Source organism: Amphiura filiformis, chromosome 3 (assembly GCF_039555335.1).
Source record: "Amphiura filiformis chromosome 3, Afil_fr2py, whole genome shotgun sequence".
Lineage (NCBI taxonomy): Eukaryota > Metazoa > Echinodermata > Ophiuroidea > Amphilepidida > Amphiuridae > Amphiura > Amphiura filiformis.
This window is the reverse complement of record NC_092630.1, coordinates 56,619,840-56,646,137: the sequence shown is the minus strand read 5'-3', so window position 1 is coordinate 56,646,137 and position 26,298 is coordinate 56,619,840. Positions and strand designations below refer to the sequence as shown.

The 26,298-nt window shown below is 35.7% G+C and overlaps 1 protein-coding gene across 1 annotated transcript; it reads left to right on the top strand.

Moving 5' to 3' along the window:
• The first annotated feature begins 19 nt into the window (after positions 1 to 19).
• LOC140147351 (uncharacterized) lies at positions 20 to 25,783 on the top strand. The gene is made up of 25 exons (XM_072169128.1): positions 20 to 142; positions 663 to 850; positions 2,663 to 2,851; positions 4,249 to 4,326; positions 5,167 to 5,339; positions 6,462 to 6,546; positions 8,599 to 8,697; positions 8,969 to 9,046; positions 9,799 to 9,942; positions 11,028 to 11,186; positions 12,058 to 12,218; positions 12,999 to 13,054; positions 13,391 to 13,539; positions 13,735 to 13,833; positions 15,561 to 15,702; positions 16,125 to 16,302; positions 17,707 to 17,796; positions 18,572 to 18,695; positions 19,778 to 19,987; positions 20,420 to 20,598; positions 21,047 to 21,106; positions 21,960 to 21,986; positions 23,685 to 23,835; positions 24,586 to 24,676; positions 25,444 to 25,783. Exons 3-25 carry the CDS (start codon positions 2,690 to 2,692, stop codon positions 25,623 to 25,625), a joined length of 2,877 nt encoding a protein of 958 aa, XP_072025229.1. The 5' UTR covers positions 20 to 142; positions 663 to 850; positions 2,663 to 2,689; the 3' UTR covers positions 25,626 to 25,783.
• Positions 25,784 to 26,298: the final 515 nt, after the last annotated feature.

Here is a 26,298-nt window from a genome sequence, read left to right as displayed (position 1 = left end):
GCTACCGAAGCGTGTTGATAAACCTGTCAACAGTGTTGTGTACATTGACAACAGCAATCAGCATGCGTGTTTTACAATTGCGTTCAACATCAAGTAGTGGTTCCAATATCAGGATATTAAAAGATGGAAGCGAATCAATAAGGCCCGGGGTGGGCACTCAACTTTAGAACTGACGGTATGTGCCTGTCAATAGGCCCCCTCTTTTGAAGTCGACTATACCCGATGACCCCTTTTTTAAAAGTCATACCCGATGGCCCCCTTTTTTTAGGTACGGCTACCCATTGACCCCCTTTTTTTGGTCGCGCGGTTACCCAATGACCCCCTTTTTCTAGAATTGCATCATCAAAATGCCACAAAATAATGCAAAAACTTTCAAATTCTCTTATTTTAGCAAATTTGTATTGAAAATTTGGAACAAGAAATAGAATTTTGCTTCATTTTTTCAAAATTTTGCTACCCAATGACCCCTTTTTTTTTTTTTTTTACTTAATGACCCCCTTTTTTCATAATGTTATACCCAATGACCCCCTTTTTCATTTTGTTTGTACCCAATGACCCCCCTTTTTAAAACAACGTTTTGTACCCGATAGACCCCTACTTCGCAACGCCGGTAGGCACATACCCGTCACTTCTAATGTTGAGTGCCCACCCCGGGCAATAAGGATTTAATTTTTGATGAAATCAATACTTGCTTGTGTAGTAATTTTATGAATATAGTGTGCGCATGTTGTTTGTAAGCAAGATTTTTGTCTCGACGAAATGTGACGTTCATGTATAACACGGGACATGTAAACCAGTATAAAAACATATCGTAAGGCGTACATTGTACTTTTGTAGCGGTGACAATTTGGTGAGTTTATACTACATGTATTGTGTGTATGTAATAACCCGGCTAAATAAAGACTATTTTACGTCCATAGTGTTAATCAGTATAGTAACAAAATGGCTGATTGTAAATGTGTCATTTCAGATAGATCGAGTATATCGAGCTAGTTAAAATTGATAGTATTACCGGTATACAAAATTCGAAATGTTTATACTGAATTGAAGAGAGGTGAAATATGGACTGGAATGGAGTCAATTTTTTAAATTTTTAATGTTTTGATCAATTTAAGTGTGTGAAAATATTGGATCCAACACATAATAACGATAAAATTGGATGCTTTTCGCCCAATATTTATTGGTCTCGCTATGCGTTTTAAAATATTGGACTCGAGTACGTCTCATCCAATATTTTACATTATTATGTTTTCAGGGTTATTAGGAGTTAAGAAAGCCTAATAATGATAATATTGGATGGCTTATTTGCATGATACCATAACATATCGGATTCGTCATACAAATATCGAACTCGCCATTGGCTCGTCCGATATTTTTACGACTCATCCGATATGTTATGGTATCATGCTCAGCCATCCAATATTATATCAATATCTGAAAACTCTTAGCTCGACCAATAAATATGGGCTCAATCGATCCAATTTTATATAAAAATAATAGCATCCTTTCCATTCTAAAAATTCTAAAAATTTGTTTTGTTATTGACTTTAAGGTTTTTTATTATTATTTATTTATTTATTTGATTGAATAAATCGCATACCGTACCATACTTTTTACTTGATGATCTAGCCGATAGAGAGTATTATAATGCAATTTATTCCGTGAAAATAATATAAACCCCCAAACTGATGAGGATTGCCTAACTTTAATGTCAGAGTGTTGATTTTTGAATTATTTTTAACGGGTGTGCAAAAGGGTGGAACAAGGGTCACGATCGCCCCTTAAAAAATTGGGGAAAAAAGGGGGTATATTTGTAGGCAATTTTGACTCTGCAGTACAAAAATGTAGGCATAGCGTCATAGGGGCCCGGGGCCCGGGGGCACATGCACCCCCAACCCAATCAATCGCAAAATTTAGAAAATCCCATAGGAAAAATGCTGCAAAATGGCTTGTGCCCCACCCCACCCCACCCCATCAAACCTGGTGCCCCAATTATGGCGGTGCCCCCCCCCCCCATTGACTCATGCAACGCCACTGAGAATTTACTGTAAAATTTGGGTGAGTGAAGCCTCAGTATCCCAAATTTTTTCATGAGTGTTCCCTCCTGGCTGCCATACCCATAGCAATTTCTGACAAGTAAACTACCTTATAGAAGGGACAAGTATCTAAGGATTTTGGTTATAACCATCCATATTTGTACAGATTTTAGTTGTGGAAAATGTTTCAAAGTGTTTAGACACCCATGTCTAAGATTTTTTTTTTTTCAAACCTAAGGATTTCCCATTTGAACCAGTATGCCTATTGTGAGTACCTCCCCCCCAGTTCGCAACACAAACTTTACAAAACCGGGCAAACAGACACATCATTTATCAGTATGAGTTTTTTGTTATTGGTGCTGCCCTAACTTGATGTTTCTTGATGTCTGGTAAACTTTTTAGAATTACCATCCCAAATGGCTATTGGCTAACAAATTTAAGGTGCAGCCCTGGTCATAGGTCAGGGAGAAATTATTTTTAATGTTCCACCCTGCCCCTGCCCTACCCCCTTTTTTTTGGTAAGTAAACAAATTTGTGTTGCCCAATCACAAATTTCTTTCATTAATTTGACCTTTTTTAGATAAAAGCATGTATTTTTTTATTCTTGTTTACTTGTTGTACACTAGATAGAAACACACCAGACTTTGTTCACAATGTCGTCCAGTTGCTTGGATGTTGAAGCCATCTTCCCCGCGGATCTATTTGCCATTGATGCATTGGAGGTGTCTTTGGCAACAATATTTGGACTCCTATTGGGCATCATAATTGCCTTAATTTGTTCCAAATGTTTCTTCAGAGAGTTGGCAAAGGAAAGGGTAAGAAATGTTGTGCTGCTCCTTTCTTCCTTGCTTTAACGCGGCTGTGTACTCTAGACATTGTTTCTTTCGCGAAATTGAGTTTTTTTTATATGTTTGTACTTTGTTATGTTTTTTATAAATACAAGGAATGAAAATCCAGATTTATAAACTCCAACTGCAATATTTTAAGGATTTTATTTCACTATTCCACTCGTGTTTGAAATTTAAAAGGAAAGAAAATCTTTGTTGTACCAGCATGGTACACGCCGCATAATAACGCATCGCGTTGCGATCGCGCAATTTGGTAACGCACAGATATGCTACGCATACGCGACGCTTATCTGCATGCGTGGCGCATCTTATGGAAACACTACGGAAGCACTGATTTCACAAAAACCTAGCGGTCAAATGGCTCCGTTTTAGCTGATAAAATGTGATTTTTTTCAAGTTCTTTCCCACGATTTAAACATCAAGATATGAATAGATTTCGCTCAAACTTCTCAAGGGGCGATGTTCACGTAATGTAAGGTAGAAAAACGAGAACTGCCGCATTTTCCTGTAAGCTTCGATCAGAGTGCAAAATGTGACCACTTTAAACTTCAACGGCCTTTATTTCAATGTTCATTTTCTCGGTAAAATAGCAAGACTTGTTCCTGACTACAAGTCCACAATGTAAGGTGATAAAGCCATGATTGTATTGTTATTGTTGGAATGGCAAAATGAACCAATATGCTGTGACAGTTTATGTTTCAATATTATTGTATGAAAAAACAAAGAAGACTTTACATTTATTTTTTTTCTGAAAAGCAAAAATGCAGTTGCTAATCATGAAAGTTGATTTTACACAATGCAAGCTTGATGTGCGACCCAACTCGTTTTCTGGACCATGTAGTTAATTGAGCATATTGTGTGAGCCCGAACTAGTAAAAAAACCAAGAAAAGTTCATTTGTTAGCCAAGATGTTACAGATTCCACTGCATATAACATTGTTGCCATGATCTCTTTTAATTTTTTCTGACAAGCGAAATGGCAATTGTATAATTTTTATTGTTACAGTCTGTACATGGAATAAAACACAGTGACATTGTATAACATATAGCTAAGCAAGAACAATGTATTTTTTTTAATATTGAAATTTGAAAATAAAAATAAAAAAGTTATTAGGGTTGTCAATAACTTTCAAATGTTTTAAACATGTTTTGTGTTTGCTGGGTGCACATGAATGAATTGTCCTGTTTAATTAAACGGAAGCTCCCAATGCACTAAAGAGTGTTTTACGATAATATTTCTAAAGAAAGCATGTTGGAAGTGTTTGTGATGTTTCAGTTTTACTAATTTTATAAAGTCCTGTTTTATTAATGAATAGTTTTACGTATTATACTTTTTTGATAAAAAATGACAAATTTCTTTTACAGATCCAGAAGAGTGAAGAAGGACTTGAAGTGAACCATGACAGATATGAGCCAATTTATCCTAACAGGAAGCCTAAAAAGGTATCATGTTTAGAGCTGAATGAATCTATAATTTAGTATTTGATTTGGTTGTAGTTGCAGTTAACATGGTTAATAATTATTTGCAAAGAAACACAATGGCCTCTGCAGGTTTTCAAAAGTGGTGTGGGGCCAGGTTTGATTCCCCTTAACTCAAAAATTTCCCAACTTGCTTTGCTTGCCAAAATTGGAGACCCCATAATTTTCCCTTGACTGGGTGCATTTCCTAAGACTGACTGACAAAGGTGGGGGTGTGGCCTCAGCCCCCATTTGTTTACGTCACTGGAGAAACAAATGCATCCGTCATCAATGGGTGCACAAAAGCTTTAAAATTGTACCATAAGGAATAATATGCAATATTAGATGACATGTTGAGGATATAAGAAAGAAAGTTATAAAAAAGTAATTATTAAGACCGCAAAAGATTCTGTTCAGACATGTCTGCTAGTTGTGACCCCATGGGCACTACTGGGCAAATTATTTGCCTCAAAGGGCTATTTTGATTGGTTACAAAGAAGGGTATATCCCCCGGCTATATCATGTATATTTGAGCCAATCAGAGATAAGCTAAAATTGCAAAGAGATATTAAAGCTCTATTTGGTCATTTGGATTGGCTACTCAGATTATTTGATTAACCAATCAGGGGGTAATATAATGTTGTAGTGCACATGGGGCAAGGTCTTGATTCCAACAGCTAATACCCCCACTGACATTTAAAAAAACCACCAGGATCCACTTTGACTGGATGTTATCCCACCAACTGGTAGACAAAAGTGGGGGTCATGCCCCTGTCCCCTTGGTGCACACCGCTTATTCTACTCTTTCATCATAATAATTCACAGGCAGCAAAACTTGCAGTAGAATCTGAATCCACACCCATGAAGAAGCTGAAGAAACAAGCAAGTAGCATTAGCCTAGCACAAGAAGATTCAGATGCAAGAATAGAAAGTTATGATGCGGATAGACAGGATCAATACAATGACACACTCATATGTGCTCTTATTCAGACTAACTTGTAAGTACAGTGTTTTCTTGCTCTTGTATGATATAAAATTGGATGGTTTGAACCCAATACACAAATTTATTGGTCGAGCTATGAGTTATAAAATATTGGACGAGACAAATTTTTAAACTCATAGCGAGATCAATAGTTTTGTATTGGGTGAAAAAACCATCCAATTTTATCATTATTATGTTTTCAGAATCTTTTCTTGGTCAAAACATGACTTTTGGTAAAAAATATGATTTTTGGTCAAAAATGTGATTTTTGGTCAAAAATGAGTTTTGGTCAAAAATGAGTTTTGGTCAAAAAATTGTAGAAAACAAAAATTTTTGGGGAAAAGGTGAGCCTATCCAACACAGTCCAAGTTTTGAGTCCAAGTGTTGATTATATTGGACTCTTCAACTCTGTACAAAGTATAGGAAGGAAGATTCTGAGAACATAATAATGATTCTTATTGGTTTTTGTGGGACCACCAGAACCACTATTTAAGTAAATTGGAAAGCCTTTCAGTTTAATATTGTATTACTAGATATTTGCAATTGCCTCTATTGCTTTTGATTTCCATCCTCGTAATATAAACTGTGTTGTCTTTTTTAAAGATAATTCTTGTTCGTAATATGTACTGTTTTCATAAGTTTCCATTTCCCATTTTCCCATAAATGTAATAATAGTTATAACTTCTGTTTGCCTTATGGCATTACATATGAACTTATATCATATGATTGTTGAGTCTGGAAAATCTTTTGTCTTCTCTTTATTCAATTTTAATGTAAACTATACCAGAGACATCAAAGTACAGGGACAAAATTTACCAAAAGTTGTAATGTGCAACTTCTGTAGGCACAGTTTTAAGCCACAATTGTTCTTATTTTGACTTTGGGGACATTTGTCCTGGTAATATCATTTTAGTAGTGGTTCAGCAGGACAATTTTGAAATTTTGCACCCCCATCTTCATGGCCGAGTATGCCTCTGAACTATATCCATATTTCAAGTGTGCCTATACATCACTCATGTATAAAGACAGCTTTGTTGAATCAAAATTTCATACATTTGGAAAATTTCTACTGGAAAATGATAGCTTGCATGTTTTATGTGTACTCATATTATGAGTCCCTTTCCATTGTTAATTGTAGGGAGAAAACTCAAATTGAGTTGAATCTACAAGACTTTAGATGTACGCATACAATGGAAGAAGAACTGGCACAAGAAAGATCTTCAGTAAGTATGACACATGTAATTGTAAATGATATATCTTGATACAAATTTAACTCTCTCCATGCTGGTGTTGACGGCAGACAAAAAAAATCAAAAAATTCAAACATTTCAGAATTGTACATTTTCAGGACCATATTTGGAATCAGCATGAAAAATGCATTAAAATGAGTACAAACAAGCCTAGTATTGGTTCAAGGTTTTAGAGATTAGCCCTTAATATTTAGAGAAAATATTTCAAAGACTTTTTATGTCGAAGTCTATGGCGGCACCAGGAATTTTTTTTCGGGGGCCATGGGGGGGGGGGGAGAAGTGAATTTCAGGGGAGCAAAAGTGAAAAATTACGTAATTTTGGGGGTTTTGCCTCAAAACTAGGGAGAAAACTGTGGGGGCAAGAAAATATGGGGGCAAATGCCCCCCTTTCCCCTCAGAAGCGCCGCCACTGCTAGCACGCAGAGCATTTATCTTTTGCAGCCTCTGCTATCACAAGAACGGAATCTATTATTAGGGATGACCATCATAATTTCATGTTGCCCCTATTGCTACAAAAGGTTGTTTTCTGGAAAGAACTCATCAACAGAAGTATTTTGGTGGTTAAATGGTCAAAATCGGTCAAAAACTTTTCGAATTATGAATTTTCAAAGTTTCCCATTCTGACCGGTCATTGGAACGAAATAAATTGACAAAGTCTAAATATAGCAATGTGAGCAAAATTGGTATAAGCATATATTTACCTTTTTATATTTCTTTATTTTAATATATATGCAAACATGAAACAAGCATATTGTAAAAGTATCAAAGGGGTTTCTTATGAAATGGCACTTTACTAGTCAATAGCATTAAGTATTTCTTCAAACCGAGGCACTGAAATCATGCTTTTAGAAAACATTTGCCAAAAATCATCCATAATGGCCAAAGTGGCACAAAATCAAAAGTCCAGGTGAACTTTTTTTCCACAACAATATACACTACACATAAGAAAAATACTAATGTACTACAAGGGATTTTCAACATAGGAATCCAAATAATCAAGTACCAACATGCACAGCTTTGTCCTGATATCACTTCTGGGGTTTTAACAAAATGTTTAACCTCTATTGTGATTGGCAGCAGCATAAGGTATCTCTTTGATAGCTGATATGCCCAGCCATTCAGCAAGTGGCTAATAACTGACCTTGATAGGCTTGAATGAATACTGTCATGTGCTACAAAACCATCACACTCCAGGGCCTGGTCACTCCATATGCTACAGAAAGCACAGTACTTTAACAATGGAGTGAAAGACTCATTATTGATTTGGCGCAGTATTTTAAAAGTACGGCTCCTGTGCGTGTATAGCAGCAAGTCAGTGCAGATGGTATAAATATAAGAAAATGTTTAGGGTTGAGATCAGGTGAATAATATAACAAATGAGCCAAAACTTCACATTTATGTTCAGAAAGGTGTCTATTTAACATGATTGAAAGGTGTTTGGAAATTCCAAAGGGAAGATGGTATTTAATTTTTTAACTCCATTTTTTTAACCTTTTTTACAGAGGGTATGATAGAGGTAATAACGACAACTCTGCCAAATTACAGCTCAGTAGGTCAAGGTGTTCACCTGATCTTATTCATCTGAATATTTTGTGCCATTCTGAGCAGTGCTGCACTGGGCCACTGGCAATTAAGCGCACTGTGGCGATGGACCAATTTTGACTCACACTTACAGAAAAACCAAATAAGTTATGATGCTGTAATTTGCAGGATAGTTACAAAACATAATTGGCATTAACATCTCCAATTTTTAAAGAAACATTATGAAAAATAAAAGAATAAGCTCAATTTAGAAATGTCTGTGCAAGCAGTGCACAGTTGAGCTACCTGCATGTCTATGGGTGTGTTCTAATCAAGTTGATGGTTCATTGGTCATCCCTACTATTATGTTTCCTCCACTAATTGCCCATAGTGGAAGTCTTGTCCCCACAGCTGATAAATTATCTCATATATGAGCTTATATGCACCCAACCTCAAAACTTCACACTTGACTAACTTTGAATCATATTTTTTTGCTCAAAAAAGGTCCTGCTCTTGCTGCTTCAAATTCTATTGGGAAAGTTTGTCGCCAAGGGTAAGCTGGATGAGAATTCTGCAGAAGAGTTTGTGCAACAATGCACCCAGGTATGTACTCGTATAGAGAATTTCTTAAATGTTGCTATAAGTCATCAATAAAATGTTCAGTTTGGATGTAAGATTTAGACTTTCAATCCCAATAAATGGAATTTGGGGAGGATTTTGGACCATTGTTGTAAGTTGAAATATTCATACTGAATGATTTTGTCATTTTTAAGGGGGTACTACACCCTTGTGGTAAATTTGCGACTATTTTTGCATTTTTCTCAAAAAATAATAACACACTGGTAACAAAAGTTATTTATATTATTGGGGCAAGGAATCCTTGGGAAAGTTTGTCGCCAAGGGTAAGCTGGATGAGAATTCTGCAGAAGAGTTTGTGCAACAATGCACCCAGGTATGTACTCGTATAGAGAATTTCTTAAATGTTGCTATAAGTCATCAATAAAATGTTCAGTTTGGATGTAAGATTTAGACTTTCAATCCCAATAAATGGAATTTGGGGAGGATTTTTGGACCATTGTTGTAAGTTGAAATATTCATACTGAATGATTTTGTCATTTTTAAGGGGGTACTACACCCTTGTGGTAAATTTGTGACTATTTTTGCATTTTTCTCAAAAAATAATAACACACTGGTAACAAAAGTTATTTATATTATTGGGGCAAGGAATCCAATTACTTCACTGAAATTTCAGTGATTCAAGACAAGCGGTTCAGTATAATATGATAGGATATGAGGTACACCCTAGCTGTACCTCTTTTCTTATCATAAATAACGAACCGCTTGTCTTGGGTCACAGAAATTCCAGTGTAGTAATTGGATTCCTTGCCCCTATAATACGGATAACCTTTGTTACCACTGTGTTATTAGTTTTTGAGAAAAATGTAAAAATAGACACAAATTTATTGCGGGCTGTAGTACCCCCTTAAGCACATTTTAACATTAATAGTCAAACTCATTACTAACATTTTTCGATATTTGGGTATATTACATCTATTTGAACCAATTCAGCAGGACAAGTGTATTAAAAGTAATTGGATTTGAATAGGTATTAGCACAATATGACTTGCTTCAGATTAAAAATACATAATTTCAGTATTATTTTCAGGTAGACTAATTTCATTGTAAAATCGTTGACTGTTCCAGACCATTCATGAAGCAGAGGCCTCTGTCACTGCAGAACATCAAGCTGCCATTGATGAACTGAAGAAGGATACCGCTCTATCAAAAGATCCACTGAAACTACAAGAAGCTATAGAAAAGAAATGGCCAGAATATCAGCGAAATATGGTACGTAATATGGCTTCAGAACAGTATTAGAGCTAGAAATTTATGTTTCTGCATTGTTTAAATACAATTAGTAGCCTAAATTTGACCTTACAAACATTAACAAGACTTCACTATCAATAGCCTTTTAGGTTAAAGGAAGATGACCCGATATATTTGGAAAAGTGAATTCTTTAAAACTTATGACATAAAATGTTGTCCCTTTCAAGCTAGCATTCATGCAAAAAAGAACATGTAAATGTTTCTTATAAATGTGACTAATTCCTTATGGAATTACTGACATTTATACAGGCTACAGTGCAATACTGGTAGTCTGCAGTGTTTTAATTAATATTAATCATCATGATCAATTGATCATGTAGTATATTGCTATCAATTGAAAGACCCCATTTTTCACATTAACATATTGAAATTAGGAGTTCCAAATTGGTGTAGTTCCAAAGATATATAACTGTCAAATTAGCCTCAAACATGGTACATGACAGTTATTTGATGATTTCTTTGGAAATACACCTAAGTTCAATATGTTAATGAGAAAAATATGAGCTTTCACTTGATACCAAAATCTGCATTTTGATGGGGTAATGTCCTGGGTAATATGGGGTATGATGCTCTCAATCAGGTCTCCCACCTTTAAACAGTACCAACTGCCTATTACACCGTTATATCGCTGTATTCTTGTATCTTACATCATTATTATTTCATCATTTAAAGGAGTATTTCGTGATCCTAGCATCCTCTATTTATGTCATTTTTCATTAGACATCCAAAAAAAAAAAAACCTATTCCCAAAATTTCAGTTGATTCTGATTTTATGCGTTCATGAGTTATGCATGATTATGTGTATTACACTGCTCCATAGACAATGCGTTGTAATTTCGCTCTGGTGCACCAGAACGAAATTCAAATTTCACAATATCTTTGCTAAACGAATTAATCTGCAAGAAATATTTTGTACATAAACATTATGTAGACAGAGGTTTCCAGTGATGTGAAAATCTCAACTTTTTTTGAGAAAAGTGGGGGGATGAGGCTGTGGATCACGAAATGCCCTTTTAAAACTAATTTGATATCTTTAACTTTTACAGGCAAGCATAGTTCAAAATGCCCAAATAGGATTACAAGATGACTTGAAGAAGGATTCATCCTTATCTGATGAAGAGATTGATGCCTTGGTAACCAAGCTGATGGAGAACATGGCAACAGCAGAAGCCATGATTGGCCAGGAGGCTGTCAGACAATCACTGGTAGGTCCAGTGTATATTTGTTACTCACCAAATTGGGGACATGTATTCTGTCCGTTCTTCTGGGGTGAACCAAACCTGCCTGGTTATCAAATTAATCAGTGACAAGGATATCTCTGAATTTAACAGGTGCTAATTGATGCAATAACATTAAAACATCAATTAGCACCTGTCAAAATCAGAGATACCCTTGTTACTGATTAATTTTGTAACCAGGCAGGTTTGGTTCACCCCAGAAGAACTGCTCTGGTGGGGCTTCCTCTTTAAGACAAGTACCGTATTTCGTCAAATAGTCGCCCCCTTCAAATAAACGCCCCCATCACTTTTTTCAACCAAGATGTTTCAAAAATGCCGATATTTCCATGCTATCTTGTGTAGTAAGCTTACCAAGTTGTCCACATGGTCGATAATAGCGTCAATAATTGGCGAAAATCTGGATTGGAAACCCGGAAGTGGACCAAAAGTCAGTGTTTCTAGTTCATAGTTCGTCATTTTAGCGTGAGTTTTAAGTTTACCTAATGATTTTAACGGGAATTATCGTTCTAAAATTGACCTTGAATAAACGCCCCCTTTGGGAAAATGTAATGCCCCTGGGGGCGTTTATTTGACGAAATACGGTATATACATGTCCAATGTTTTTCTGTTCCACCAGATGTCTGCAATTTTCATACAAATGATCATCTTTGTTTGTGGCTTCACATTTCTCCTTGATGTTTTGCAGAAAACACAGGCAAAATGGCATAATGTTTTCATTGCATGTCCCTTGCTATAAAGGTTCTGGGTATATACTCCATTGTTCTGTAGATGTACCTTAGTATTTTTGTATGCAGAAGTATTCACAGTTTCAAATGTTTTCTTTTTTTTTCTCTTCAAGATGTTACAAGAGCGTCTAGCCAAGCGTCAAGCTTTATCGGAGCAATACATGTCAGTTGGAAGCACTGAACAGAAGAGCAACATATTCAGAGTACAAGATCTCAAAGAATCAGCTACCTCACTGTGTGAAAGCAAGGATATCACAGAGGCACAGGTGCAAAGGTTGGTTAATAAACTCATCTCATTGAACTGAAGGCCTATAGATAATAACATCACATCACTCATTAGTTGAGTTGGTAGAGGGTGATCCCAGTTTCAAATCCACAATGGTTTGTCAGTGAAATTTTTTCACTGGCTGTCATTTATGTATGTAGAGATTTGTGTTACAAACTCCTTCTCATATCATCTCATCTTGTTAAAGTAATAAGGATATAATGGGGCAAGGAGGCATTCCACCCCAAATATTTTACTTCCCCCCCCCCTCTAGTCCCCCCACACTTTTGAGGCAAAAACACCAAAATCACACACATTTCCACTTTTTGCAGCAATTTTGTGCAAAATTGGTTGATTTTTCCCCCTGAAATTCACCCCCTTGGTGCCACCAAGACCCATCTCTGGGCACTGGCCGAATCATTATGAGATTAAAATAGTTTCTTGATTTCTAGATTCCTTATCATGCCTACAATCTCAACAGAAACAGACAGACATTTTAATCTCACAAGAATGTGATATTTGGGGCTCATTTTATCATGTAGATGGATAGCTATGGATTGACGGTTGATGCTGTCATCATTGTCATTGTTATCATGATCATCATAATTATCAATTTTATCATCATTGTCTAATGGGCAGAACAACCTATTAATAAATATCTTGCAAATCTAGAATTGTGATTTTCTATAAAAATTTTTTTTTTTAAAGTACTGGGAGAAAGGGTACTCACTAGGAAAAAAGTTACTAAATAGCCTTATAAACTCTACTATTTGGTGCTTTTTATTTCAGTATCATGAAGCAATATGAAGAAGACCTGGCTAGAGTACAGGAGAACCACCAGGCTGGTGAGTCTTGTATAGGGCTATTCCATTTGAAATCCACACTACCTCTGTGGAAATTTTGGAAAGAGGGAGTATGAATTTAAAATGGAATTAAAACATTAGCAGCTCCATTTGAGAGTCACTGTCCCTCAGGGGAGGATTCAGGTTGCATCTTTCTCAGAGGGTGTATGAAATTCAAATGGAACTGCCTAAGGTGCTCATTCCATTGAAATTCTTACTTCATCATTTTTCAGTATTATAATGGAATCATTGAATATTGTCTTATTGTTTTTAAAAAAGTATGTGGATATAGGCCTACGTAACAACCATAATTAACTTTTTTACATTTCCAAATGACAGAGGTGTTCAGGAACAGTCAGCAGCTTGCAGAGAAGCTCCAGCAACATCGTCAAAGGCGTCTTCATCAGTTGGAACGACAGCAGTTGGAAGAGAAGCAGCAGCTGATGGAAGCTGCTATGAAGGCTGTCAATCCTGCAGACTTTGTGCAGGTAAGGCCCTACAAACTTGTGCCAATCTTTTTAAATTGTTGCTTGTAATAATATCATGCTTTGCAGACTATTAAAATAAAGCACCTGGTTTAACTATGGATCTACTAGTATTCCTAATGGGATGTTTGATATCTATGCTTGGTTTATGTAATTAAGCAATCTGAATTTTCAAATAATATTTTTCTTTTTCTGTAGGCTCATCATGACCTGCTGGAGCAACAACGCAATGCACGTAATGATCTTATTGATGAACTTGACTATCATGAAGCAGAGGAATTAAGCACCATGAGAAAGGTAAGAGGACTATTATATATTCTTAAACACTTGAGAACATTCCTGCAATCTTATTGGTTCTTACCTCTGTGATATGACACGATATCACACGGGTCAGCGCGTGTGCGTCGACGCGATACGCATACTTGCTATTTGAACCAATCGGAGGCGCACTACAACAATGGGACTGATCGATTTTAAGACCTAGGTAATTCCTTGTAAACTGTAGAATTTAATTTGATTAAAATTTGTAATACTTATGATATTTTAATTTGAATTGAAGTGTTTAAGAATGAGAATAAAGGTATTGTTTATAGCCGCTGTCGTGCATCTATCGTCTCATATAACACAGGCGACATCATTATTTTTGGCGTAAAACAACTCGGCTCCACCTCGTTGTTTTACTTAAAATAATGATGTCGCCCGTGTTATATGAGACGATAGATGCACTCCAGTGGCTAAAAACAATACCTTTATTCTCTAATAATTGACTTTTGAAAGAGCAATGAAATGATACTATCATAATTGGTTTGTTGTGGTGAAAGAAGTTGCATTACCGGATAAATTTAAGTTGTCTTTAAATTTTTGTCCCAAGGTTTAGGAGACCCAAGCATGAACAAAAAGAAAATAATTCTGATATAGATTACAGTAACATGTTTAGGATTGTTTTGTTTTTTAAATATTCAAAACTTAAAGCCTTAATGTACGATCTTTTTAAATTTTTAGATTTGTCTTTTTTTCTTCTAAAATGATAATATACAATCATTATGAAAGTTCCCAATACATTTGGAAGCGAAAAACATTGGGAATTTGCAAAGAAACAACATCATAATCTTCACCTCTATCACTCGAAACATCTCGCACTATTTGGATTAGGACAGCGAGTGCGGCTTCAGAGTTAGTCTCCTCATTGGCCAGTTTAGTTACGCTCCTCCACATGTGGAGGGAGCGTAACTCAAGCTAGTTTTGTACTGAGACTACGGTTTATGCGATTATGGCCGACATAAAGTCATAATCTAAAAAAATTATGACTTTATGTCGGACCAACAGAAAATCGTCCCGCTTTTACTACAAATAGGACAAATTTGACAGTTTGCTCAAAGATTTAAGTTAGAACATGTGTAAGTATTACAAATATGCCAAAAAATCGGTTTTGAAAAAAATAAAGGTAAATTCTGAAAAAAGATCGTACATTATGACTTTAAGTTAAACCATGGATATGGTTAAAAGGTACATTTTTGCTTCACCAAACTTTGGTAAAAGGTATTCTTTTGTTAGGGGGTATTTTTTACTGGTAGGGTATGTGAAACTTAATTTTTAAAAATAATTAGAAGGTGTCATGAAATATTTGGTCACACATGTGTATACTATCATTGCATGCCACTCACACCCCTCACTCTCCCTATATGGTTTTTTGTGACAGTGCTATTTAAGGGAGTCATGTGCCTCTGCCTCATTCATGGATTCAACCTGAATCAATTGAGGCAGCTGTGTTTTGTGCCTTCTGTTCAAACCTGACCACAATGATTGATAATAACACACATGATATAGACAAATCCAACAAGTAAAGTTATGGTCAGAATTCATTCGGCCATTACTTAGGTCCATCTGCAGATTTGCACTCCAAAAAGGTATAATATAAGAGTGGAATTTTGAATCACACCTAATAATGGTTGCTTCCAAATTCCATGTTACATTTTTTCTCTTGAATGCTTGATTTTACTTGATTAATTGGCTTATTTTGACAGCAACTGGAAGAAACCCGAACAGAATCAGTTGACCAGCAAGAAGACTCATTCTTTGAAACAGTCAAGGAACAAGCTAGGCTAGACAAGAAAGAGGCATCTAAGATGTTACGTAAACACGCTGCTAATGTCAAGGAATTTGAAGGTGAGAAAGCCTCCGAGCATGCATATAGTATAAACAGTTCTGAATATATCAGAGCTAATCCTAATGAAAGCTTCATCGACAGCAAACCTGTTGATGTAGTATTGTTTCTAGATATCTTTTTGGCCTTTGTTTGCTCTTTTTCAAAAACTTTTCAGATCATAAAAAATATTAAACTTGAGAAGAGCTTGCTGAAATACTTCAGGAATCTAGTTTAAAGGATTATTTATCAATATTACAAAGTATTCCGAGTTTTCCATTTTGGAGAATGTGAGAAGCGTTGACTCTCCTTGTAGCAGAAAGACAGGTATATAGGCCCAAGTAATTAATAAGTTTTCACGCAAAGCAGTCTCTAAATGAATAGACAACCTGTTTGAGTTGCATTTCAAGTGATAGATGGTATTATTTTAATTACCAATTCACAGGTATCTTAGATAAGCAAAGGAAGAATCAGCATGCCGAGTTACAAGAAAGAATAGAGACACGCAAGACACAGTGGGAACAAGAATGGCAGAAAGCTCAGGTGGAGCAAAAACAATTGACGGAACAGCAGGAGAAAACAGTGTCTAAACTTCTGGAATCACAAGGAGGACTGGATGTAGAGTAAGTCATTATTGTGTATAGGCTCTATCCCCATTAGCATAGCCAGGATTTTTCAGAGCGGCCAAGATGGGAAGGGGGTGAAAAGGCCTACAAATCTAAGACAATTTATGGCAGCCATCATCCCACAGGAGATAAGAAGGGTGGGTAAGATGTTCCACAGGAGGGGGCAGCTCCCCCCACCTTTGATCCCCCTAGGCTATGCCAACGCTTATCTCACAGCTAGTGTACTAACAATGTTTGGGCTTTGTGAGGCAGTTAGTGATTTTGAGGTTCAACATTGTTTTCCATAGATATTGTTATTTTAATTCTCGCTATTCAATAATAAGGCGCGCCAGCGGTTGCGATGTAATCGTGATGTATCATGGGAAAAGGTCGACATCCAAGTCCGCGACATACGAATATTACCATGCTATTACATAGGAACACGTGACAATATTTTTTAGTTTGTCAAAATAAAGGTGTTACACGCGAATCGATACTCAATAATACTTAATAATGTGATTTGAAATGTGCACAATATATTATTTCTCTATCGATTATGGTAATACCGCTATATTGACAAACTAAAAATATTGTCACGTGTTCCTATGTAATAGCATGGTAATATTCAGATTATGGACTTGATGTCGACCTTTTCCCATGATACATCACGATTTTCCCATGATACATCACGATTACATCGCAAACCGCTGGCGGCGCTCTTATTGCGTAATAGCGAGAATTGAGTCAGACCAAAAGGCAATAAACAAAATATAATTTTGAGGTTGAATCATTTAAAGCATGGACCATGTTGTTATGTTATCATGTAAAAATCTCCTGGACATCTTACTTTTTCTAATTGATCCCATGCCCGGATCCCATGCTTATTTGGATTGTGTTAGCAACATGATGAAGACATGAATGTTCACTAATTTAAGAAAAAAAGCTATATTTTCACCCAAATGATCTTTTTGGGGTAAACATTGGCAATGGACACTAATTTTGAAAAAAAAAAGGTCATTTGGTGAAAGTTGCTTCTAACAAATGAGCCTATTTATCTTAAAGGCTCATTTTTTTTAAATCACAACCTGAGAAACCCTGGCAGAAAAAAAAATCCAAACAATATTGCACCAAATTAAGTTATAACAAATGTTTGATGATGTAAAATCGATAATATGTTATGTAGAATGTCGGGTGGAAATATATAATTGATTTTATGTCATCAAACATTCGTCAGAGCTTATAAAAAAACATTACTGGAAATAAGATGGGAATAGATTAAATAACAAATACATGCTACATCAAATATTCTACTTCCACTAAAAGTCTGTAGTAGCCCTTATTAGAATTATTTTTACCACTACATGTAGTAAATTCAAACCATGACCAATATTAACTTTTTTACATTTTTGTATTTCTTTATAGTGCCAGAGAAAAGATTATGCTACAACATGAGCAGGATACAAGAGTGTTGAACAACCATCTACAAATGACAAGACTCAGACATCAGAAAGTGTAAGTATAAAAACTATAATATGATAAATGTGTAATATGTATACACTATCTGATCTATTCAGCCCAAAGTCTGCAATAATAGAATTGAGATATAGGCAAAAATAGGGGCAAAAGACAATCAAAATCAGAAGAGAATGGATATTTAACAAGTTCATAACTTTACAGCTAAGTATGTGTATGCGAGGGACTTTATTTCAACAGGAGGAAGTGCTGTTTATTGAATCACAGCAGATTTTGCCAACATGTGTACCTTTTGAAGTGACATTTCTAAAATGCTTTAGACAGAAAATATTTGACTTGGCATAGCTTTCCCATCAAAAAACAATCTTGGTGCCTAATTATATTATTGTTTTTCAGTATCTTGTCCAGGCTTGTAGCCAGGGAAGGGGTGAGGGGCAAGGTCCAAAAATCCCCTCATATGCACCCAAAGTACCCATCAATCCCTAAAATTCTGCCCCAAATTACTGAAATTGATCCAAGATGAATCAAAATTTTACCCAAATCTACTAAAATCCTCCTATAATCCTCCCAATTTTTTGTGGTGCCCTAAAAAGCTCACTTTTCCCTAAAATCTTCCAAAAAAAGGTCAACTGTTTCCAAAATTCACCTTCCAAACTAACTTCCAACAGCAAACCCTGGACCTCCACATTATCCCAACACATATGACAAACATTGCACAGATATGTCTTGCAGAAACCAGCATTATTCGGTTTAAGAATCTGGTAAATTGAACTTATTTTAATTTGAAAATTAAATAACTATTTTTCTTTTTCAGTGTGGAAGCCAAACTGGCAAAGAGAAGAGCTAGAGTAACAATGCTGAAAGAGAAACAAGAAATGGAATTGGTTGGTAAGGGAGATGCTACTGAGAAAGAACTAGAAAAGATGGAGAAAGAACATGTAAGTTGAAGTAGTGATTGGTATTCAAATATAGCAGCATTATCTGTCAATTTGATATGTACCCTTCAACAATTTTATAGAATTACTTATAGTGAATATATTGATTATTTCCTCATCCAAGGGCATGGTCACTAGAATCACAATCAAAAGACATAACAGCAATGTGCTATATCAGTTGAACTCCATCCACCCTATGGAAGACATGGTCTTAATCTCCCACACAAGGTGTGTCAATTTCAAATGGAGCCAGCACCCATTCGTGTAAGGCAAAAAAAAAAAAAAAAAAGTTTGTCTCAAAGCTCACGAGAAATTTGAATTTTTGTTTGAAAAAATCCCGACTTTTTTTCATGGTATTTTGAGAAAAAAGTCTGATTTTCGGCAATTTTTTCTGGAAAAAACTAAAAACATTTTTTTTTTTTGAAATAAAAAAAATTTCCGCATTTGTTTTTTGTCAAATCGTGGGATTTTACAAACGCGCGCGCAAGCTTTGAGACAAACCTTTTTTGGGGGGGGCCTAACCCCATTTTAAATTCACACTCCCTGTGTGGAAGATAAAGGTCATGTCTTGCATAGGAGGTGTATGGATTTCAACTGAATCTACAATTAAACAGATTCCGTGCAGCATTAAAATCCAGTAACAAATATTACTGAGCCAATTAAAGAAATTCAACTGAGGCAAGAAGTTCTAACTTGGGACCTTTTTAATCCAAATCCAGGGATATATGTTTGGTTGATCACTTCATTGATTGAGTTGGTGATGCATTTAAATACTTATCTCTAGCCGTGTTCACACAGTCGGATTTAAGTCGCCTAATACCGGTAATAAGTCACTAATAACTCACTTATATCCGACTGTGTGAACACGACTTCTGGTTGATGAATAATTGATTAGTTTCTTGACTGATTGGTTGATTGTACAATTGATTAATTAAATGGTTGATTGGTTGATAGTTCAATTTATTCAATGATTTGATATGTTCGTTGATTGATTGAATGCTTGGATTGATTGATCCACCAGTTCATAGTCAAGACAGTATATTTCGACAGAAGTTAATATTCTATTACCTCTTATCATTTTTCAGGAGGAACAGCAGAAGTTGGAAGAGCAGGATATTGCTGAAGCAGAGGAGAAAGCCATGTTAGAGTTACGTAGTTTGCTTGCTAAAGAGACAGACATTGCTATCAAAGGACAAGACATGAGACTTAGTGCAGTCATTGCTAAATTACAAGTAGGACAGGCTAGAAGACAAGCTATTATCAAAGAACAGGATAAAGCTCTCAAAGAGCTACAGGTAGGTGGCCGGCCTGCAGTTTTCTGCCATTGCACAGTAGTTCCAGATTATGTTCATTAGGAAATTGTTAAAAATATGTATCATTCTATCTTTTATATTGAATTTGTTTTAATTCCACAACTTTATATGTGACACAATCTGGTCCATGGAGGTCAAATGAGACATTTTTGACAATTGAGTTTCTATAATTATTACCTTATACAAACATTAGGCTATCATATACTGAAAATGCCAAAGGTCTAGCATACTTGGTTCTAAAGTTATGACATTTTGTGATGTCTACTTTCTTATGTATTTTATTGTTTTTACACCGTATTTTTGATTATCTCAATTTCAAATTTGCCACCTTTGGCCTCCATGGACCAGATTGTGTCACATATTTGTTAATTTGATTTCACAACTTTAATTTATTAATTTATTTCTTCTCTTTAGGAGCAAATGGTTGACTCTGTTGCAGACAGCAAAACATTGTCAGAACGCAGGACAGAGAAGATTATGGAAGAGCATTTTGAACACCTGGCGGCGATACGGTCCAAGATATCACTAGCAAAGGATCAACAGGCACAAGTATTGGCACAGAAAATAGATGCCATTAAAATGACAAAAGAAAGGTGAGTGACAAAGTACTTTGTTTTTGAAATTAATGTAATCTAATATTTCACCAGGTTCGCCGTCGCAAATATTAAAGGACACAAGTAGAAAAAGTGATCCCGCCCGGGAATCAAACCCAGGACCTCAGGTTTACAAGACCTGTGCCTTAACCACTTCGCCACAGGAGCTTTGTGATTAGGCTGGTTGCAATTTGAACCTATTATGAGCGGTCACTTAAACTCATCTCCTCCCCGCAAGTAAATTAACTTCACCATTCACATTCTACATATCATATACTAATTATTATTGCATCCAGGGGAATGCTATTTCTCCATTTACGATCCTGCCCAAAAGTGTCTCCTTTTGACATGACACGTCACATTTGTGTTTAAGATATCAAAAGCAAGTAAATGATGTGGTATTTTAGTACTGATATTAATCATGTTATATGGTGTTTCAATTTTTTAGGTCCATTCTTGGAAAACTGGAGGAGGAAAAGAAGGAAAGGCAATCCACACTAAAGTCAACGTAAGTAAATTGCTAAATAAATCTACACTAGAAAACTCAATTAAATAATTTGCACATTAATATTAAATCCTAACTCTACAATCAGGGACCTAAACACAATCTGAAACTAAAATGATTTGTAGGCAATAATGGAAATCATGTCATAAGTCTAATTATAATAGAAAAGATCACAGCACCCCTACTTGTACTAAGACAGAATTTAGTGTACAATTAATGATCAACCGATTTCAATTCTGCACATAGATTACTCCTTGCCTTGTATCAGAGTGGCTGTATTTTGGTCAATGGTACACAAGCAGAATGATCCTTATCTAATTCAGAAATGGTGGCCCTGAAAAGAGTTGTTTATTTGCACCCCTTTCCTAATTAATATTAGGTGACGCTGAAGAGTCACAGAAGTAGATTGCCCCTTACCTACACTGTTAGAACACATGTTAAAATTTTAACCAACAAGGAAATTTTTAACCAACAATTGTGTGGTTCACCTGGTTCAATTGTGTGGTTCAATCCATGTTGGTTAAAATTTTAACATGTGTTCTAACAGTGTACTGAAGATTTGGTGGCTCTGAAAAGACTCCTTCAAGCGAACTACCCCTTTGAAAGGCTGGTAGCTTTCCAAAGAGTCACAAAAGTAGGTTGCCTCTTTCATACTGACAATTCAGTGGCTCTGAAAAGAGCATGTTGAGGTAAACTGCTCTCCCTCCAAAAGACAGTGCTTTTGTATTTGGAAAGTTATAGACAACTTAAATTATATAATTTTGTATATTTTCCCTCATATGTACTGTGACTTCTAACTTCACCTACACTTAACATCCTGGCACCATCTACTTTGCACAAAACTAATACCAACCAGTCCATATGGAAGTCGTAAGATAAAAGCGTGAGTACAAATGCACATACTAATGAACCACATAATATTAATTATATACCTCATCTAAAGATTCCCGCCATCTGATTGGTTAAAAGCATGGGCATAATTTTGACTATGCCCGCAAAAGTAACTATTCCCCAGGCACAGTTCTGCGTGTGCTTTGTTCCCAGCGTAAAATGATATTACGCACATGTTAAGGTTTTCGCGTGCTAATCTGCGCCGTTCGCATTGAAACTATTAATTTCTCTTCCGACAAGAATCTTTAAATTTGGTAATATAAAACAAATATTGACTGCTTTCTAATCGGAGCATGGTTAAAATTACAGGCCCACAGTGATCTCAAAACCATGCTATGACCCTCGGCTACGCCTCGGGGCATAGTCACGGTTTTGTGATCACTTTGGGCCTATAATTTTAACCATGCCCCTCATAGCAGTCAATATTTGTATATTATAACATTTATTAAGACAAAGAAGCAAATTAAAACATTATTGGGACAAAAGGTGTAATACTTACATTCATAGATATGAGGCAAGCATTTAGACTGGTGGAAGATTCTAGAAATACTCCCCCCCCCCCATATGATGAGTGATACCCTACATTTAGGATACCGTATAATTTAGCTCTGTTGATATATCTATAACATGTTTCAGTTTATTGCTTCATGGAATTTAACCTGTCTTTGTCAATAAAAGTGTAAATGGCAGTACAACTAATATAAGCCATTGACAAAATCTGGCCCATATAATGGACCAATTTGCCGGAGGCAACATTGCCGACACATGTGTATCTCAAACTGCAACAATCCTAGAAGATAATAATGTAGAAATAACAAAAAATAGTCCAAGTGAACAGGCAGGATTGGTTTTTCATGTGTGAATGTTGGTCATCATTGATATTAATTTAGGTACACCAACCGTAGCATTATTCATTATTTTCAAGAATACCTGTTAGTGTTAGACTGAAATGCCATATACTTCCCAGCAAACACAAAGAAGATATGTGACACGATCTGGTCCATGGGGGCCAAAGGCGGCAAATTTGAAACTGAGATAAAGGCAAAAATATGGATTAAAAAACAATGAAATACATAAGAAAATACACATCACAAAACCTCATAACTTTAGAACCAAGTATGCTAGCCCTTTGGTGTTTTCAGTATATCATAGCCTAATGTTACTACAATGGTAACTCAATTTTCAAAAATGCCTCCTTTGGCCCCCATGGAGCAGATCATGTCGCATATCAAACATGTTATATTTTGGGGTTTGGTTTTGGTAAAAATTTTGAATAAAAACGTTTTTAAACATTTTGTATAAAAACACACTACATGTTATTGTAAAATATTTTTGCAAACATATTTTGTCATAAATAACATTATGTTAGAATATTTTCCAGTAAGTTTCAAAAAAAAATTTTGAATGTTATGAAAACATTTTATACCCTTTATATATAACCTGACATTTAAACCCTTTCTGGCAACATTTTCTAACCTTTTGCGAGTAATGTCGGAAACGTTTTATGTTTGCTGGCTTAGTGCTGCAAAATTGTACTATCTTTGATTACATCACATAAAATAAATTAACATAATAAATAATAATTTATGACATCACATTTTTATGTACCACTTCTACATTATGAAAACTAATCATGTCAATTAAATTGAATCAAAAACTAATTTCCATGAATCCATTGTCTTGCATTTAGATCTGCTCTGACTGTTCTGAACAAGATTCTAGAGGATAATCGTCACAAGCAGGAGATGGATAAGATGGAGCAAGAAATGAAGCTAGAGATGGCCAAACAGAAGGAGGAACTTAATTCACAGCTAGGAGAAGCCATGGAGAAAGAACTACAGGTATGTGAGCAGGGTTAGAATATGTGGATCTTTGGTTTCTCTATCAGATGGTACAGAAAATATTAATTCCCACAAGGTAATAGGAGTAATTTCATACTGTAAAAACTCGCCTAATGACGCTATGGGCTCCCTTGACATAGTGGAACCTAAAAGTACCTGACTGTACAATTACCACCAACAAATAAGGACACAGAACCTTAATTCTTGTTTGGCTTTCAGAAGAATGAGCTCTCTATTTTGCACATGAAATTTATCTCAAGGCAAAGATGCACAAGTGCACCATTTGGCAAATCTTTACGGTAACAATAGATACAGCTCGGGAGTAATCCAAGTTCTCCAAGAAGCATTTATAATAAACATTTATTTGTCTTTGCAATTTTGGTCAAATTGACTTCTGGATGACAAACCCAGGATCTGTGTAATGCAAGTTGAAACCTATAATTGAATCTTGCAAAGATTCTTGTTGGGAAAAAAATTGCATAAATCAAAGTTCAATTTTGTAAAGTTCAAAGTAGCCACAGTAAATCATTTGCACTTTGCAAAAATCAAGATTAATTCTTAGGGAAATGGGAAAGTTCTTTGCTCACTTTGACTGATTGTACAGTCCATAACCCATTTGCCTACTCAAATGTTTTACTTTTCTCTTATATTTAGATTTTCTAATCTAAATATTTTGCATGGCAGGTAAACCTTTTGAGGCTCTTATAATTAGTATATTTACATGCATGCATTATTTGTTTGTTTATACAGGAACATGAGAAGAATTTCCTGGGTCAGTTGGCAGCAGTGAGTAAGATGAGTAAAGAAGACTTGAATGAGATGATACATAATGCTGTTGAAGGTAAACTATAGTACCGGACATTCAATTGTCGGAGTCAACTATGTTCTTGCCCAATACGTGCAATGCACATATTACATTGAAGTGACACTGATTATTGTACTCAGACTGAGAAAGCTATGACCGAGCATGTTTCAATGGTCTATGGACAGCGTTATGGCTGTGGGGTTTTAGCATTACTCCCTCTGCATATCCAAATGATGTATCCTATTTTTAGAAGTGTCTGCCAAAGATTTGTAAGGGAGCGATCGTTATTTATGACAGGGGGGAACCCAAAATTTTTGGGGGTCTTGAGGGGGGAATGCAAAATTTTTCGTTGAACCAGGAGGGGGGATTGTTAAATTTTAAATGGAGAAATTCTGGAAAACATGGGGGAATCCGAAAATATTGAGCGGACGCGAGGGGGGAACGCAAATTTTTTTGTCGATATTTTTTCTAAAACGCCCATTCCCCCCCTGCCGTAAATAACCATCGGTCCCTAAGGAACAAATGTGTGTGGGCGTGCATACGTGCGTGGGTGGAGGTGCTTCTTGTCAATTTTACAAGCTACTCTTTTTGATAACAAAACAAGGTACTCAAATAAAAGATCCCGATGTGATGTACCGGATATCTTCCCCAAATTAACAGTGAATGGAATCTGTTTGATGGGTAATTGTAAAATGTATCTGGAACAAACAAACAAAATGCTTCCCATGGCTCAAATTTGAAAATAAATCAAGACAAAAATTCACTCATTAAATAAACTGTTTCCATAAACATAATATTTTTAGAGGGTGGTGGAGACGAATCAGAAGCTAAGAAGATATCCAAAGATTTGAATCAAAGAATCAAATCAGCCAAAGCACGACCAGAATTCTATGAAGAGGAGCAAGATGAAGGAAGTGAACAAGAAGAAAAACCAAAGAAAAGGAAGAAAAAGAAGAAGAAACCTGTGGAAAGTGATGAAGACTAAGTTTCTAAGCACAATGTTACACATTTCAAGGAAACTGTATGTGCTGTCTTGTACTTTTGATTACTTGGATTATAAACGCATTTATATTATAGAAAAATTATTTACTTTGTTTACATCATGGAACATACTCTTTGCATGGCTGTGCGTAGTAAGCTGTTGTATGCGGTCGCTAATATGGACGCGTAGGGTAGGTGTGTACGCTCGTGTGTTACCATGATTAGATGCGGAGTAACAAGCGTAGTTGAATGTTCCACGATGTACACAAATTAAATAATTTGTCTATAGTAAATAGAATATTAAATATATCTACATGTCACACTTAGTTAGATCTTCATTTTGAATTGAATAGTGATGTGCAGCTGGGATTTGGCACACATAACCCAAAAATATACCAAATATGATGGAAAAAAGACCCAAAATGTACAAGTTTTTATTATTTCTGTTCAAAATTACAGTAAACTTGTCATATTTTGGAATGTTTGTGCTAATTTTACTTAAAAAAAACTGAAGAATCTGCACTTTACCAGATTTTTGGGGAAACTTTTGAAAAAAAAAACCAATAAGGGAATACCGGTTTTCTGACAATTAAAAAAAGTTACAACAAAAAGCCTGAAAATGCACCCCTATATGCTGCACATCTCGTACCCACTCTACACACAAAGTCCATATTCTG